Source organism: Brachyistius frenatus, unplaced genomic scaffold, assembly GCF_029030835.1.
Source record: "Brachyistius frenatus isolate BFR_SWC_R1_liver_20210118 unplaced genomic scaffold, ASM2903083v1 Contig_5, whole genome shotgun sequence".
NCBI classification, from domain to species: domain Eukaryota; kingdom Metazoa; phylum Chordata; class Actinopteri; family Embiotocidae; genus Brachyistius; species Brachyistius frenatus.
The window spans coordinates 7640001-7655654 of record NW_027210604.1 but is presented as its reverse complement, the minus strand read 5'-3'; the positions used below and the strand labels follow the sequence as shown (position 1 = coordinate 7655654).

The window sequence follows — 15654 nt, the reverse complement described above, 5'->3', positions numbered from 1 at the left end:
CTCTCACACGGTGTAGACCGAAGGCAACGACCCCGACCGGGAGGAATCTTTAGTTAAATTTGGCCTCATCCCCCTTAACCCTGACCTGCTTATTAAAGGACACTTTTGGTTACGTAGATAATGTCGCCGAGTCTCCTGTTTTATCCCTGAATCTTGCCTCTGTGCTCCCTGGGGTGCCACAGTGCAAAAAGAGGACAGGGGTTGAAGTTAGAATATTTTCTATTCATGTCATAACAAGCTGGTGTGATCCCACATATACACTTGCTAAAAACCTATAGACATCGAGACATGTACACACAAATTAAGTTACATACACACTTACAACATTCCTTCTGGAAGTACTGGTCCACAGTGTTGGAATTCTGTAGTTTTTGACCAAACAAGTCTGCCCATCCAATGTTGTCACCTACAAAGTCAAACAAGGAATGGAAGAAAGGGAAGAGGATGGAACAAACACAGGACTTTAATCGACTCCTTGTGTAAATGTGATTTTCTTACAAGTAACATATTTAACTTAATGTAACTTGCGTCATGTGATTATACCACGTGACTTACAAAATGTGAAAGTATTTCTTCAAACCCAAACCATGATCTTTTCCTAAACTTAACAACATAGTTTTTGGATCTTAAACCAAAACCACCTTGTTGCATATTTCTGAGATGCCAGCAGACTGAAAAAGCTGCATTTGACCCCCTGGGATGAGAACAGGTTGCAAAAACGCTTTATCTTACTGTGAGAAATATATTAAATACAGAAGATAACCTTGATCAATTGTAATCACCAGCACAGATGCACTCTATTTTGTTAAATGTTTTTAACATTGGGAGCCACATCTTTATGCCTTGGAGGATTTTCTCAAGGTTTTGGACCGGGACACTCGTGTCAAATTTTTATTTAGAGTGAATGTGCTGTAAAGGAAACTCTAGAAGATATGCTGAAAACCCAGATGCTCTGACCTGGATTCCTTAAAGTTATTTTGGAAATAGACAACAATTCAGCTGAACTTTAATATTTCTAGCATGTGGTTTATTTTTACCGGTCATTTTGGAAAGAGATAACAATTCACCTGAACTTAAGGATTTATGACTTTGACATGTGCCAACAACTCTGCAGGGAGCTGCAGGGAAACGTCGTGGGACAACAAACGTTTTGTATGTTTACTGCAATAAAGTTCTTCTCCAACACAAATATTTGATACTTACTTCAGTTGGTCTACGTCTCCGTCATTGCACTACAGTTAGGTTGGCTCTTGCGTTCACTTGTATTCTTATGAGTCAAATTAAGGACTCCCACCTCAGCCATTTGAGCATCCCTCCATCATTTATCTTTTATACCCATCCCCTGGCAACCCATTATAGGCAATGAATGATGCTTCCCACTCATGTTTCAAGAAGGGTTTATAATAAATATCGAAGTAAAGCTCTGCTCTTCCACTGATGTTGTTTTATGAAAGACAAACATGCTGTGCAGCACGTTCCCTCTGAAAGGATGCCAGCTGCTTGTGTGTGAGTAGCAACCTCAGCTTACAGTCAGCCACCATTCACAGCTGAAGCTACAACTGAAAGTGAAGACAGATGGTGATGATGAGCAGAGGTGATGGAGTGAGATTTTCTGTTATAATGCATCTTTGCTTTGTGAACAGATTTATTCTGTAACTTCCAAAAGTCAAATATTTGAATGCGAAATTGTCTTGAGCCACAGCTACTGATATCTACCTACAGGAAACGTGTGAATACTCATTGTGAAACATGCCAAAAGGTAGATGATCGTTCATAATATTAAAGCATTAAATAGATCAAATCCTATTTTGACTGATCATTAGGCACTGGAGTGCTTGGAAATTGAAAATCTACTTAACGCTATGACAAGCAAACACCCTTCATTTGCCCTAACATACACTCAATAAAAATATAAATGCCAATTTTTTTGTTTTTGCTCCTAATTTTCTTGAGTTGACGTCAAATATCTAAGACTTTTTTAAAGCACACAAAAAGTTTTATTTCTTTCAAATTTTGTTCACGGATTTGTTAAAGTCTGTGTTTAGTGAGCAATAGACAATACATCAACCTGACAGGTTTGGCACATCCAGATACTCATTAAACAGCATGATTACACAGGTGTGCCATGCCTAAAATGTGTCTTAAAAAAAACATTTTAACATAAAGTACTTAACTCCTTCCTTCAACCCCAGCAAGGAGCAAAATACTTGCTTCTGCTTAAATCAGGTCTAATAACTTTATATCTTCTTAATCTACACTAAATTGGCTGGCCCCACTAACTGTGACTCTGAATGACACGGCCCACTCAGTAGTCCTGGCAGTATCCTTGTTCATTCACTTCCACTCGTTACACTTTGTGACAGCTAATCAATACCTTGACAGAAGCACAGCACCAGAACATGTTGGTATAATAAAAATTCCATTTAGTCAGCTTGTGGTGCCAATTTGTTTTTCACATTCAGTCTACCAATTTCACAACATGTGCAGATGGTGTTCTGCAAAATGTGTGTAAGATGGAAAATCAACTGAAAAACACAGCTGAAACTCTTTCTGTGCAACACGTGGTCACTCTTCCTTTGCACCTGTTGAGCTTACATATCATGCTCCAGTGCCTGACAGCACCTTGAGGGACGAACCTAAACATATACATGAGCCTGAATGTTGGCTGAGCACACACTTAAATCCACACCTTCGATTGAAGTCTTAGAGTTCTTCTAATTAAAGGAAGTGCGGCTCAAGGTGCAGGTGTAGCCGTGAGCAACCCTGTTTTTCTGCAAATGACGGGAAGGCAACATGTGGAGCAAGGTTGTTTTTTTTTTTATCCAAAACAAGCGGTCACACGAATTGTATCCAAAAAAGATTATGTGCTGGAGCTTTTTGGTAAGCCTATTTTTTGGAAATCCCTGTGTAGTTTCACAGCAGTGCAGTGAGGGCAGGCCACCTGATGAGGAGGATGGGGAAGAGGAGAGGAATACAGCACAGAATAGATTGATTACTCACATCAGGGCACAACTGTAGCCACACTGAGACTAATTTGTGCCCCTTCCTGATCTGGCTGATAAAATACAAATGATAAAATATTTACCCCTGCAGAAAATAAAATGTTTGGTTTTTCTTTTAATGTTCAGCAATTTATTATTTTGATGTGTAACTTAAAATGAGACCTACGTGTTTACTACCCCTGATGAGTCATACTTTATTTGTTTATTTTTTACGGTATTTTAGTGAACTTTTACTTAGTTACAAACACTTTACATTGGCATTTTAAATCAAAGTGATGGATAATCATACACATTGCATAATAACTGTTAACCCTTTTCATCCTGGTGGGTCGTGTATCATGACCTTGATGTATCTGCAAATAAAATGCAACCAGCGGAGGTTGAACGACCATGGCACATTTAGTGAAGAAGCAGCCAGGTACTACCATGACTAAAATGGATAAAACATTGTTGTGCTTCATTTTCATCTAACTTGGGAGATATGCCGCTGAGAATCTTTAAAACCGATTCCGTAACATTTGTGTCTCATTGTTACAAGGATACATTTACTCTCAAATTTACAGTTTTACAAGTTTTTAAATCTAACTCTGTCCTGGTGACACAGTAGAGTATAGCCAATAGATAGAGCAGTTCTCTGAAACTTGGCATCAATTTTTGACATGGCTCTTGTGCACTCCATCTTTTCCTGATGCTGCCCAGGCTGTGAGGTCTTCTCTCCTCATACCTAAATTCCTCTTCTTCAAGTGATTTAGTTTGCGGTTGTAATAAGCACAAATTGTGATGAGTTTTTTTCCAATGATTCATAATCCAGATGGCCAAGTATCCTAAAATGTTATAGGAGAGTAAGGTTCCTGTGGGTCGTGAGGTCCACAGGCGGTTAAAAGAACTGTGTTTCCTCCCAAACATTTGTTCGTGCATGTGTTTCACTGTCCACACGGGGTCATATCAAAATGACTTATGAGGCTCTGGCTCAAATTATTTAATAAAATGTTTTGAAACAAACAGCCTTTCACTGTCAGAATAAAAAGAGATGATGTAATATAGTAAGATAAGTTACTGTTGGCCTTTCTGATCAAGTGAAAACCACCTTTCCTCCTTTTTTAACCATGACATGAAGACTGCATGTGGTGATAGCATTAATGAAGCAGTCAGTCATCAATCTAACATCCTCATTTCTCAAATAGAAGCCAGCTGTCTTAAATAGCTCATAAGCCGTGACTAATAAGGGGAGTCAGCACAAGGAGTTACAGCAAAGCAACCATTCATTTATATTAAACTACAACAACTACAAAAGTCAAAACAAGTTGTGACAGTTAATAAGTCAATAGTTCTGGCATGTATAAATGAAAGCATAGTGTTGGATGGTAAAAGGAAACCAAAGACAAGGATAGGAAGTTTTTGAGCATAAGTAGCAGAATTTCTCTTTTTCCTCCCACATTGACAAATGAGGTGGGTTAGTGCTGGAAATGCTGGACACAGTTGACAACTTGACCACACCGACTAGGCGTCTGCAACATAACTCAGCAGCCGAAAGTATAAATATGCCCCTTCACCACTGCATTATGACATTCAGTGTAGTCCACACTTGGACCAGAATGACTGTAGTTGCACACCTTTATAATAAACTGTCAGAATGGTACAAGTGTATTAGATCTCCCTGGAGGTTTCTTTAGGTTAATCACTAAAGCTTGCTTTGATGTTGTCAGTGAAGGCTAACTAATCCACTGAAGAGCAGCCTATTTCTCTGTGATTGGAGGGAGATATAGCAACTCTCAATCCGCTCCAGCATGTTAAAGCCACATGAAGCCAGCTGTAAGCCATGTGCAGAACGTTTATGGAATGATAACTTCTCTCAAAGCACAGGGTTTTTTGTTTGGAGATTATTATAAAAGATATAAAAGACCTTGCGTTTGTAGCTTTGACATAGTTACGATCTTCACAGCTGTATTCAAAAACGGATGTAATCCAGCAAATCAAAGTTGATATTTTGTTTATGGAGCTAGTCAATAGTTTGTCACCAGTTTGAGATGGTGAATGAGGACAATCATGTAAAGAGTGAAGAGACAATTTGTCAAATGACATTCCACAATAAAAGTTGTGCAATAAAAATAGATTTGTGTTGCAATGGGGGTGGGGTCGTGGGTCTTTTTTTTTTTTTTTTTTTTATAGCATGTGAGGACTTGCATTACATTTTAGAGGGGAGAACAGTCCTGACATATTTTCGGATGGTTGACAAAAACAAATGGAAAAACATAAATCAGCTATAAGTATTTCTTTATCACCTGAAACATTCTTTGAGGCGTTCTTGTTTGTTTACCATCACTGTTATAGTTTATAGCAAGTGGCACCCAACTGTGACATTACCCATTGGTTTGTGAACTGTTGTTTTGAAGTCTCGAGTTCAGCATTTTGGCCATCACCATCTTGATTTATTTTTGGAGGTGCGAGGGGTGGATCTGACTGAGAACCCCAAAATACTTCACGTGCCCACCTATACTGGAAACCTGACTGCACCGCAGGCATGACAATCACAGCAGACACGTCATCAAACAAAACACTTTTTGAGCCCTATTATCTCAGTTATGTCCGTTTTCATACCCGGAAGCTACGTCCATTTTTATATACAGTCTGGTTTATAGACCCACACTTACCACAGCGCTGCTCATCAGCTCCATTGGGACAGTCTTTGTGTCCATTACAGTGCAAAGCCTGAGGGAGGCACTCACTCATGTTCCCACATGGGAAGTGGCCGAGGGGGCATCTACCCTCTACTTCCACCCTGCTGACCACCAGCGCTGAGGGAGATAGAGAGGAAAATGGAAGAAAGTGTAAATCAATCAGGATACAACTGAAATTTGAAGTCATGCCTTAATTAAATTAAATTAGCCTATGTGCCAAGGGCATAGTGTGAATAATGTTAAAATGTTCAAAACAAAATAATGTTTTACTTATATTTTACTTTGTTCTGCAAAGAAAAGACAAGTTGATTGGTTTTTTTTATAACATTTCTACACATCTTTACATCTCAACAATGCCCTATAATTTGACTATAAATGTCTGTTCCAAGTTTCATTTTTATCATTTAGCTGTAACACAGCACAATAGAAAAATGCAATAAAGCACTATCGCTGTTATTTATCATTTCACTGCAAGCACAGCATTATCCAAATTTAGCTTAGCTACTGAAACATTTTGCTAGCAATTAACGACGTAACTTGTGCTTAATCAGGTTTCACGACTTCATGAGAATAAAGGTCTGCTTTCATTGAATATGACATTTCATTCACACTTAGGCATGTAAAATACGAATGAGTTGAAATTGTTTACCTACAAAACATTAAAAGAAAAGTGTACAATGCTGTTGATGCATTCCTGTACATCTTTCAGCAACTGCTACATGTTCGAAATGCCAACGTTACAAGCCAGCTTACAGCCCAACTTAGTAACAACACATCTCCACTTCTTGCTTAACAGCCTGATGTTGTAAGGACAAACACAGGTCTAAGTGATGAAATTCATCACGTTTGAAGCTCCTTCAGTTTTTGGTTCTTGTCTCCTGCTCACTGGAGCATAAATAGTGCTGCAGGGTCATAAATAGTTTCACAAGTACTTTACCAACAATGACTAATCAAAAAAACTGCCGTCCTGTCCAAAGTGTACACCACCTCCACAAAGTCAGCCAGGCTCCAGCCCTGCTGTGACCATGCACAAGATAAAGTGGGTATAGATAATGGATGGATGGATGCACAAGTGAAAATATCCTCTTTAAAAATAGCCTATAAGAATGGACCTTGCATGGAGCCCTGTGGCACCTCATAGTTGCGTTTATATAATCTGATACACTGAAACAAAAACCAAGATCTGTGAAAACAGTGAAACCATGAAAAAGCAGTCACTGATAAAAAAAAATAAAAAAAAATCTGTTAATCTACTGACTTGGGATGGGAAAGAAGCTTGCATCTGATGTGCTAAAAACTATTAAATTAGTGTGGTTAAATGGAGAGTTCACAAGAGTCAGCCACAATGCTCTTTGGTTGGCATATAGAGCCTGTAGAGAGAGTATTTTTGCTGTTTATGTACTGCAGCCTGTCATGCCTGTTCAAACAGAAAGCCATCTGTTTCATGAGACTAGACAAGCTGCAGAAACAATTCTCTCATTATTGCTTTGCCAGCTAACATCAAGGTCCCGCTCACACATGAACTGTAGGTACATTACTCAACTTCTTACAGCCTGACACTACCAATTTTTGTCAGACTTTGTAAAAGAGTTTAATCGAATTAGCAAAGAAACCGAGGGGCTACATGCTTACACAACCAAGTTTATTGAGGTGGGACCACGCCTGATTATTTTACTGCTGCTAATTGTCTTCTATCTGTTGCTGGCAAACATTAAACTACAAAATATGTTTTCAAAGTTTACAGGGACAGCGTGTCCCAGCGTGGCAGTGCTGTCATTGTTGTGAACCAAAAAACATTGATGGATTAAAGACAGCCATAATTGTTAATGCCAAAACCCACTGCCTTACAAGAATATTCAAACCTGCACTACATGATATTTTTGGCTGTCTTAGTATGCCTAATATTTACTCTCTTTTAATTGTCTCTATTAGTAATTAAATACTGCAATATGTTCTCAAGCTGGTCACTAAATGTGTCTGTCTGCCGCTTGGCTCTCAGCAGGGAGTGGAAAGTGGATTTGGGGAGCTTTTTTTTTGCTAAAAACAGCTGCCTGCTGGTCTGTTCATTTGGTTCCTTGTTACTAATGAAAGCAGTGAGAGTAAAGCCTAACAGTCAAGTTTGAGCTGAAAGTGACTTTGAAGCACCATAAAGAGAAGAGGAGTTGGGTGTTCATCCTTTTTGCGGATTTATCATGAGCAATTGTTTGTCATGATAATATTGTTTTCATAATCATACATATCATTATATACAGTACAATGATAAAAAGTTAGCAATGTGTAAATAATGATTTCATCTTTGACCTACTGTAATGTGTTGCCTTCAAACATAAGTCTTTTAGATATTTTATTATGCTACTCTTGGTTGGTTAAAGCTGCTCCATGATATGTTGCAACATGCTTTTTGTGTACCTCTTAAGACTGTCACACCACAGTGATCAGTCAATTCTGTATAATACACTTTTAATCCATGCACAAACCAGAACACATCCTGAAATTTAGATCTACTGAAATCTGACCTGAGATGTGGGCACAGGACTTCAGCTATAAATAATAAAAGACCTTAAAACAAAGAGTGCCACTTTTTCATTTACTATTGTTGGGTGTGGAGAAGTGTTGATTGCTTATGAACTAATTTGGTATTCAGACATCGGATTTGAAATTAAACCCTGATGAGGGAAAATTGCTGGCTTTCCGTTTGAATGATGGACCTGAAATTCCCGCACTGTGCGCATAACACTGATATACAAACCCTCAAAACTAAAAGTCAGCACTTCACCCGCAGAGTCTGTTTCAAACTTTGACATTCGATTTTAAATCAACTTGCGAAAATGAACAGCACGTCAACAAATGTGTGAAAATGTATAAATTATTATGAGTGGTGTTTTTAAGAGACGGCATGCTGAAGACATCAAGAAATGCACAGAAAAAGGTCAGTCATCGAAACACAATACAGTGAATGAACACGCTCAAAAGAGAGCCCGCACGCTAAAGGGAAGAGTGAACATCACTCTTTCTCTTGAATAAAAAATGGACTGATCTGTCCACACAATAGAGTGAAGAGAGATTTACATGATGTAAAAACTTTTTCTCTGGGACAAAGACGTATTCTGAGCACTTGTAGCTCGATGAAGCAATGATTTTTACAATCCTATATTCCCATGAGAATACAAATGGACACAGTTTTAAGACATTCTACTGCATAGCAACTGGGGGAGGATTTAGATAGAAAACAAGGATGCAAACAATGCATGGTTAAAAAAAACTAAAACAGATTTTGAAATATGGGGAAAGAAATGCACTCAAAATTAGTTTGAGCTGAACACTTCACTATACATAGTCTGTATCACAAACAAAACCCTGAAAGAAAACTCCACTAAGGCACCTTTAATATCCATTTCAGGTCAATGTTTGACTTCACAAATAATCTCATTTTAGTTAACATCGGAATGACACACCAAGGACAAATATTAAAAGTAAAAATGTAGCTGTGACACCTGCTCAAATTGCTAAAACATAAGTTGCTTATTTTCTTTGTGTGATTGTATGCATCATCAGCAGGTCTAAAGTGCTGCTGTTACTGTCCTGTCCTACAGATGGTGCCGGTTTAGATTTATAAAATTGGTCTGACAATAACAGAACAACTCTCCATCTGCACTGATAAAAGTAGAATAGTGGGTTGTGACTGATTTAAAAGCCACTTCCATCAGATCACTCATAGACTATTCTCTTATCCTAAACTAATATAAACTGTTTCACTGGACCATCGGAAATATGAGATTTTCTCAAATTGTATGGCAAATCTTCCACCCCCACCGGGAGTGTAATAGAAGAAAATCACTCCACCAGCCTATCAAGACTCTTCATATAGCTATAAAAAGCTGCTTCAATTTGATACAACACCTCTCTGTGGCAGAGAAACCTTCACACATGAAGACTGCGCCATAGAAATGATGCAAGTTGACATCATACCAGCCTCTGTGGAGGGTGGCTGCATCACATCTGGATGCTCATCACAACTCTATCTTTTGAGAGACCAATGGGAAAAATATTACCTGAATATTTATCAACATCAGAAACTCCCGGTTTTACAATAATGCTCCAAAAATAATGATGATTATCTTCATCATTTTCGAATTACAAGTAAAACTTTGTCAAACACTTTCTTTTGAAATTGTTCTCCGCTGAAAGAAATAATTTGCAAGAATTAGATATAAGCTGATGAACCACTGATCTTTGAATGATGGCCTTTAATTCAATATCACCATGTGTCATTTTCTAATAATAACAACACAACAAGTGTTCCAAAATAATCTCTTTAAAGTCTTGCAGTAATTCAAAGAAATTCCAGCTGAGACCTGATTGACGATTTCACATCTGGAAAACGTCAGTATGTGCGCCAGTTTTCCCTTTAAAACACCCTGAAAACAAATAAATCATTATCAATTAATTTTTTTTGTAATCTGATGATATCAGACAGGGATTACCTTTCTGAACAGATTAGCTACAATAGAAAATGGAGAAGACTGAGCTGACTGCGTTTCGATCTCTTCATGCATTTTCATTCCTCACCTCATTCCTCAAGTTGCACAAAATATCAAAGCGTCTGCTAATTTGACAGCTCTGTGATTATTACTGATTGATAAATAAAGTCAACCACTTCCTTAACACTAAATTGAAATTAAGAAAAAATATGGGGTCGATAATGAAATTTTCCTAAGTGAAATATCGGCAGCTGTTTTAAGGTGGTTTCTGCAGTGTGGATATCATATGATCTCTATTGTTTGCTGTTTACAGACTCCTGCGTGTCATTTGCCATCATGTTCTTTCTCTTCCTTTTTATTTCTCTTCCTGGAAAGGCAATTGCATCCAATTGTATTAAAAGTGATCAAACGCTAAAGTTTTCACAGTAACCACAAACAAATCAAGTAAGTTCGGAATTTATCAAATTAAGAAAATTCCAATTTTTACCTTCATATTAAATTAACTGTTTTCGTTTTCGAAGCAGCTAAACAATGTCAACAAACTACTTATTTTACAAAAATCCTTGTTCCTGAAAGTTTTTAATCTATAATTTATACACTGTGAATTTCATCTATGTTGAACAACAACAGTAATTGATCCACAAAATAGAACAAAATATGTCTGTCCTGTCAGTGTCAATACTTTTTGTTTTTATTTGTATAGGAAATGTATGTACAACATCTCCCACAACCCCTGCATTTTTGACGCAGGAGATCTGAGGATGAGTCACAGAATCGGTGGTGGTGGGGTAAATCTGAGTGGTCATGTGTGATGTAAATGAATATGATATAGATTTGATATTGGATTTTGTTGTTGTTGTTGACCAGCTAAAATTCTCACTGTCTGGAAAATCTCACATCTAAACAACAAAGTCAAGGATGTTTCGATATTCCAGGGAACTACTATATATTTATATTTATTAAATATTAACTATTGGCTGGAACAATTTAGTAACTAATTCCTTCAGTTTTTATTATGAAGAGTATCACCACTTGTTAATTTAAACCTAACCCAGTCCTTGAAAAGCTTCCTGCTTTCTAGGATTTGTATTTCTTCTGTTTGAAGGAGGACAGTGCTCATACCAATATGTACAATCTCACAGCCTATTTCATGCCTCTCTATACCTCCATCTGCACAATATCCCAAAGAAATAAGATTTCTATCTACTCAAATCCCAACAGGACTCACTGTATTTACTGTTTGCAGGACAAGTGGAGGTTCTGGAAACACAATAAGTCCTCAGTTTACTTATTGCCGCTTACTTGTTATTGAACCTATTGTTCTGTTTAACTGTCTCTTCCACTCTGCATATCAATGTTCAGTTACAAAAGTACCCTCACATGAATGAATGTGTCCAGCATTATAACATCAGAATGAGATAAAAAAATAAGAAATAAAAAAAAGGACCTATAAATAATAGGAACAGCAATATAGCTCTATAGCCAAGAACTGCTTAATACAATATCAAAATATACACATAATACAGGACGTAAGCCCGAAACATATTACGTATTTGATAACAATCCAAAAATTAGTCTTTAATTTCTTAACCTTCTCCTCCTTCGTTTTTCTATACCTTTAATTTGAGTGTGGGTCAGATGGATGAGCAGAATGATGACCGGTAAGTCCATCCTGGGGCTCAGAAGTTTTCCTGCGCTCACGTCGTTCTGGCTGTGGTGAGTCAGTCCAGATGACGAAAGGTTTTCCCAGTGAAAAACCTGCCGGTTGACAGATAAGTCAGCAGAAGTCCCAGTCCGTCCGAAGCATTAAAGCATACTCGACATATTTAGAAACGCCCAAACTACGGCTTTGGATGATTGAGCCGTGCAAAGCAGGACCGAGCCGGTGCGTAAAAACGGAGACATGACATTCCCAAACACACTGCACTTCCAGCAGACTCTACTCTCTCTCTCTCTCTCTCTCTCTCTCTCCACCTCTCTAATTTTTTGGGGCATGAGAGTTTTAAGAGAAATGGTGCCAAAACATCAGTTTGTCCAAGTATTTAGACAGTAGGCAACATATTGACAGAAATATGACTATTAATACAACGTTAAGATTGATATCGCTGTCAATTATACACAGGCTGCATTAGGCTGGTACTCACCGGTACTATCAAGCACTGGCACTTCTATTTTTCTCTTTAGTGTCTCCTGACTTTATCTTGTGCAATAAAGCTGCAGGTAGCCTTTTCTGTCTTGTCCGTATCAGGTTATGAGGTCGATTCATGCTGGCCCTGATTGAACTGCATTACCCAGCTTGCACTACGTGATGCACACCTGTTCCGGTTCTGGCTTGGTGGTGTTGCTCTTCTGGTGGCTAGTCTGAGTAATTTTAGATTAACCTAACAATAATGTTTGCCTGGCTCCAAAAGTACAGGAGGAGAACCTGCTGAACCTATGCTGCCATCATCTTGTGAAATATCCAGTTTATATACTGCCTGAAAAGACAGCTGAGGTTATCAGTGGTTGAATGCTGTGACATCCTGTTTATGTTTCAAGTAAACAAAAAAACGAATTTTTCATAAAAGGTGCAGCTATATAATGCAAGTTTTTAACCTCGTTAGTCTAATAATTGAAACAGTTGTCCCATTAATTAAATGAGGTTTTGTTGTTAACATCAACAAATTCATTTATTCATTATAGAAATTCAAAATGTTAATAATTTACTGATAGCAGCTGACATACACGCCCTCATGTGAATAAAGGTATTTACACATCGGAGGCGTGATGAATAAATTACAGAAAAACGTGAAATGCTTCCCGGCAAATATATCGTAATGAAACTATCCATATCGGCAGTGATGCGAATATGCCAAAGAAGTTCAAATAGATTTTTGCCCGCTCATTCTTCGAAAAGAAGATGTAAACATGTTTGTCCTTTTCCTTCTGAAATGACACAGACATCCAGTAACGTTAAAGCAGGTCTTTGTCAGTTATACATTTCGTCCGCTCCATGAGAGTTGTGGGGGGTGGTCTGCAAATGCCTCTGCATGTCAACTTCAAGTGCAGCTTGTGAAATATATAATGTTATTGGTTAATACCTTTTTACAAAGTGCGAAAGGTCAAGAAAATGTACCTGCTTCTGAAAAAGTAAAAGGTTGCCTTTTTACTGCACAATATTTGCATTCTATGTGATAGAAGGTAAAACAAAAGCAACAGTTCAACAAAAAAAAAAGTATAGGCTATATTCACGTGTGAATTACTTGCATGAAATAAAACACCCCGGTGTGTAAAGGCTTTAAGGGGGGTACTTAGTGACATTCTTACATTACTTAATGTAATGTACATCAATGTCTTACATTCTATTTTTCAAATAAAGGGCCAGAAATGATAAAGCAGAAATTGACAGGGCTTAATCCTGTATTAACTGGAGTTTACTCTAATCAACTTCAAAGGGCTCTTCCACCATTGACGCCATGACCCCCCTCCCCACCCCGCTCTGTGACAACTAGCCAGGTCAGGAGACAGCTGGAGAGACTCCACCAGTGCAAGGCTGCCAGACCTGACAGCTTCAGCCCCGGGGTCCTGAAGACCTGCGCCGTCCAGCCGGCTGAGGTCCTGCAACACCTCTTCAACCTGAGCCTGAAGCAGGCATCTACCTGCTGCAACGAGCTCAGTCTCACCTGGACGGAACCGGTGACTTTGTGAGAATCACTTTCTTTGATTTCTCCAGTGCATTCAACACCATCCAACCACTGCTGCTGAGTGAGAAGCTGCGGGTGGTGGGGGTGGACACGTCCACCGTCTCCTGGATCACTGACTACCTGACAGACAGACCACAGTTTGTCCGTCTGGGCGGTGTGCTGTCTGATACGGTGGTCGGTGGTACTGGAGCTCCACAGGGAACTGTTCTGTCTCCCTTCCTGTTCACCTTATACACCACTGACTTCCAGTACAACTCAGAGTCCTGCCATCTGCAGAAGTTCTCGGACGACTCTGCAGTGGTCGGGTGTATAAGGGATGGACGGGAGGACGAGTACGGGGCAGTAGTGGAGGACTTTGTGGAGTGGGCGGGAAGAAATCACCTGCTCCTGAACGTGGCCAACACCAGAGAGGTGGTGGTCGACTTCAGGAGGAAGACGACGGCTCCACAACCGCTGAGAGTTCTGGGAGAGGAGGTGGACATGGTGGAGGAATACAAGTACCTGGGTGTCTCCATGACAACAGACTGAACTGGAAGACCAACATCAACGCTGTCCACAAGAAGGGGATGAGTTGACTCTTTTTCTTGAGGAAACTTCAATCCTTCAATGTGTGCAGCAAGATGTTGGAGATGTTCTACCAGTCTGTTGTGGTCAGTGCATTGTACTTCTAGTGGTCTGCTGGGGGAGCAGCATTGGAGCCGGCGACACCAATAGACTTAACAAACTGGTTAAGAAGGCCGGCTCCATCATTGGCTGTGAACTGGACAGCCTGAAAAAGGTGGTGGAGAGGAGGACGCTGAGGAAACTATTATCCATATTGGATAATCCTGACCACCCTCTCCACCACCTGCTGCAGGGACAGCGGAGCACGTTCTCCAAAAGATTCCTCCAGCTCCGCTGTCACAAGGACAGACACAGGAGATCATTCCTGCCCACTGCAATAAGACTGTACAATAACTCACCTCTGGCAAAATCCATCACACAACAATAACACCGTTGGTTGTCTGTTTTCTTGTTTGTTTAAATCTTTGCACTATTGTTTAGTTAGTTTTAATTTAATTATTTTATTTTATTCTATTTTATTGTATATACTGTGCATTTTTATATTTAATATTTTTTTACTGTTGTTTTATTGCTTTCCTGTACCTGCTGTAATGCTGCTGTAGCGAAACAATGTCCCTTGTGGGATTAATAAAGTAACTATCTATCTATCTATCTATCTATCTATCTATCTATCTATCTATCTATCTATCTATCTATCTATCTATCTATCTATCTATCTATCTATCTATCTATCTATCTATCTATCTATCTATCTATCTATCTATCTATCTATCTATCTATCTATCTATCTATCTATCTATCTATCTATCTATCTATCTATCTATCTAATCTTCATGTTATCTATTTTTCAATTTTAGTTTGACATTTTGGGAAATTATTTGAAATTCTTGAAGAGTAAAAAAAACAAGATTGAGTGCTGTCTCATTTAGGCCTATGCATATTAAATATAATAAACCAGGAAATGGTTACACAGCCTGCAAAGATAAAGGAAATCCCTGCATCTGGCTAAGAAATGGTCCATCACATAACCACAACTTGTCATTTTTACACTTTGATCTTTGTACAAATAAAATAAATTGCATGTTAGTTGGGATTACAATAGCAGTACCAGTCTTCACATCTACCTCTCTGGAAAACAATAAGTGTATTTCCAAATAAGTTAAACTAAATTTTTAAACCTCAAGTTCTCATTCCTTTAAGAGGATACCGTAAAGCATCAAAACATTCAAACAAGCCAAGCGGGAAT

General features: G+C 38.6%; 1 protein-coding gene across 1 annotated transcript in view; it reads right to left on the bottom strand.

Moving 5' to 3' along the window:
* The window catches only part of rxfp2a (relaxin family peptide receptor 2a), a 34986-nt gene extending 23126 nt beyond the window's left edge, over positions 1 to 11860 (bottom strand). Inside the window, exons 1-3 of the mRNA XM_069720130.1 lie at positions 11778 to 11860; positions 5654 to 5797; positions 323 to 406 (exon numbers count right to left, since the gene is read on the bottom strand). Coding sequence (XP_069576231.1) covers positions 323 to 406; positions 5654 to 5797; positions 11778 to 11832 — 283 coding nt within the window. The 5' untranslated portion in view covers positions 11833 to 11860. The remainder of the gene's footprint in view (positions 1 to 322; positions 407 to 5653; positions 5798 to 11777) is intronic.
* Between the last annotated feature and the right edge of the window lie 3794 nt (positions 11861 to 15654).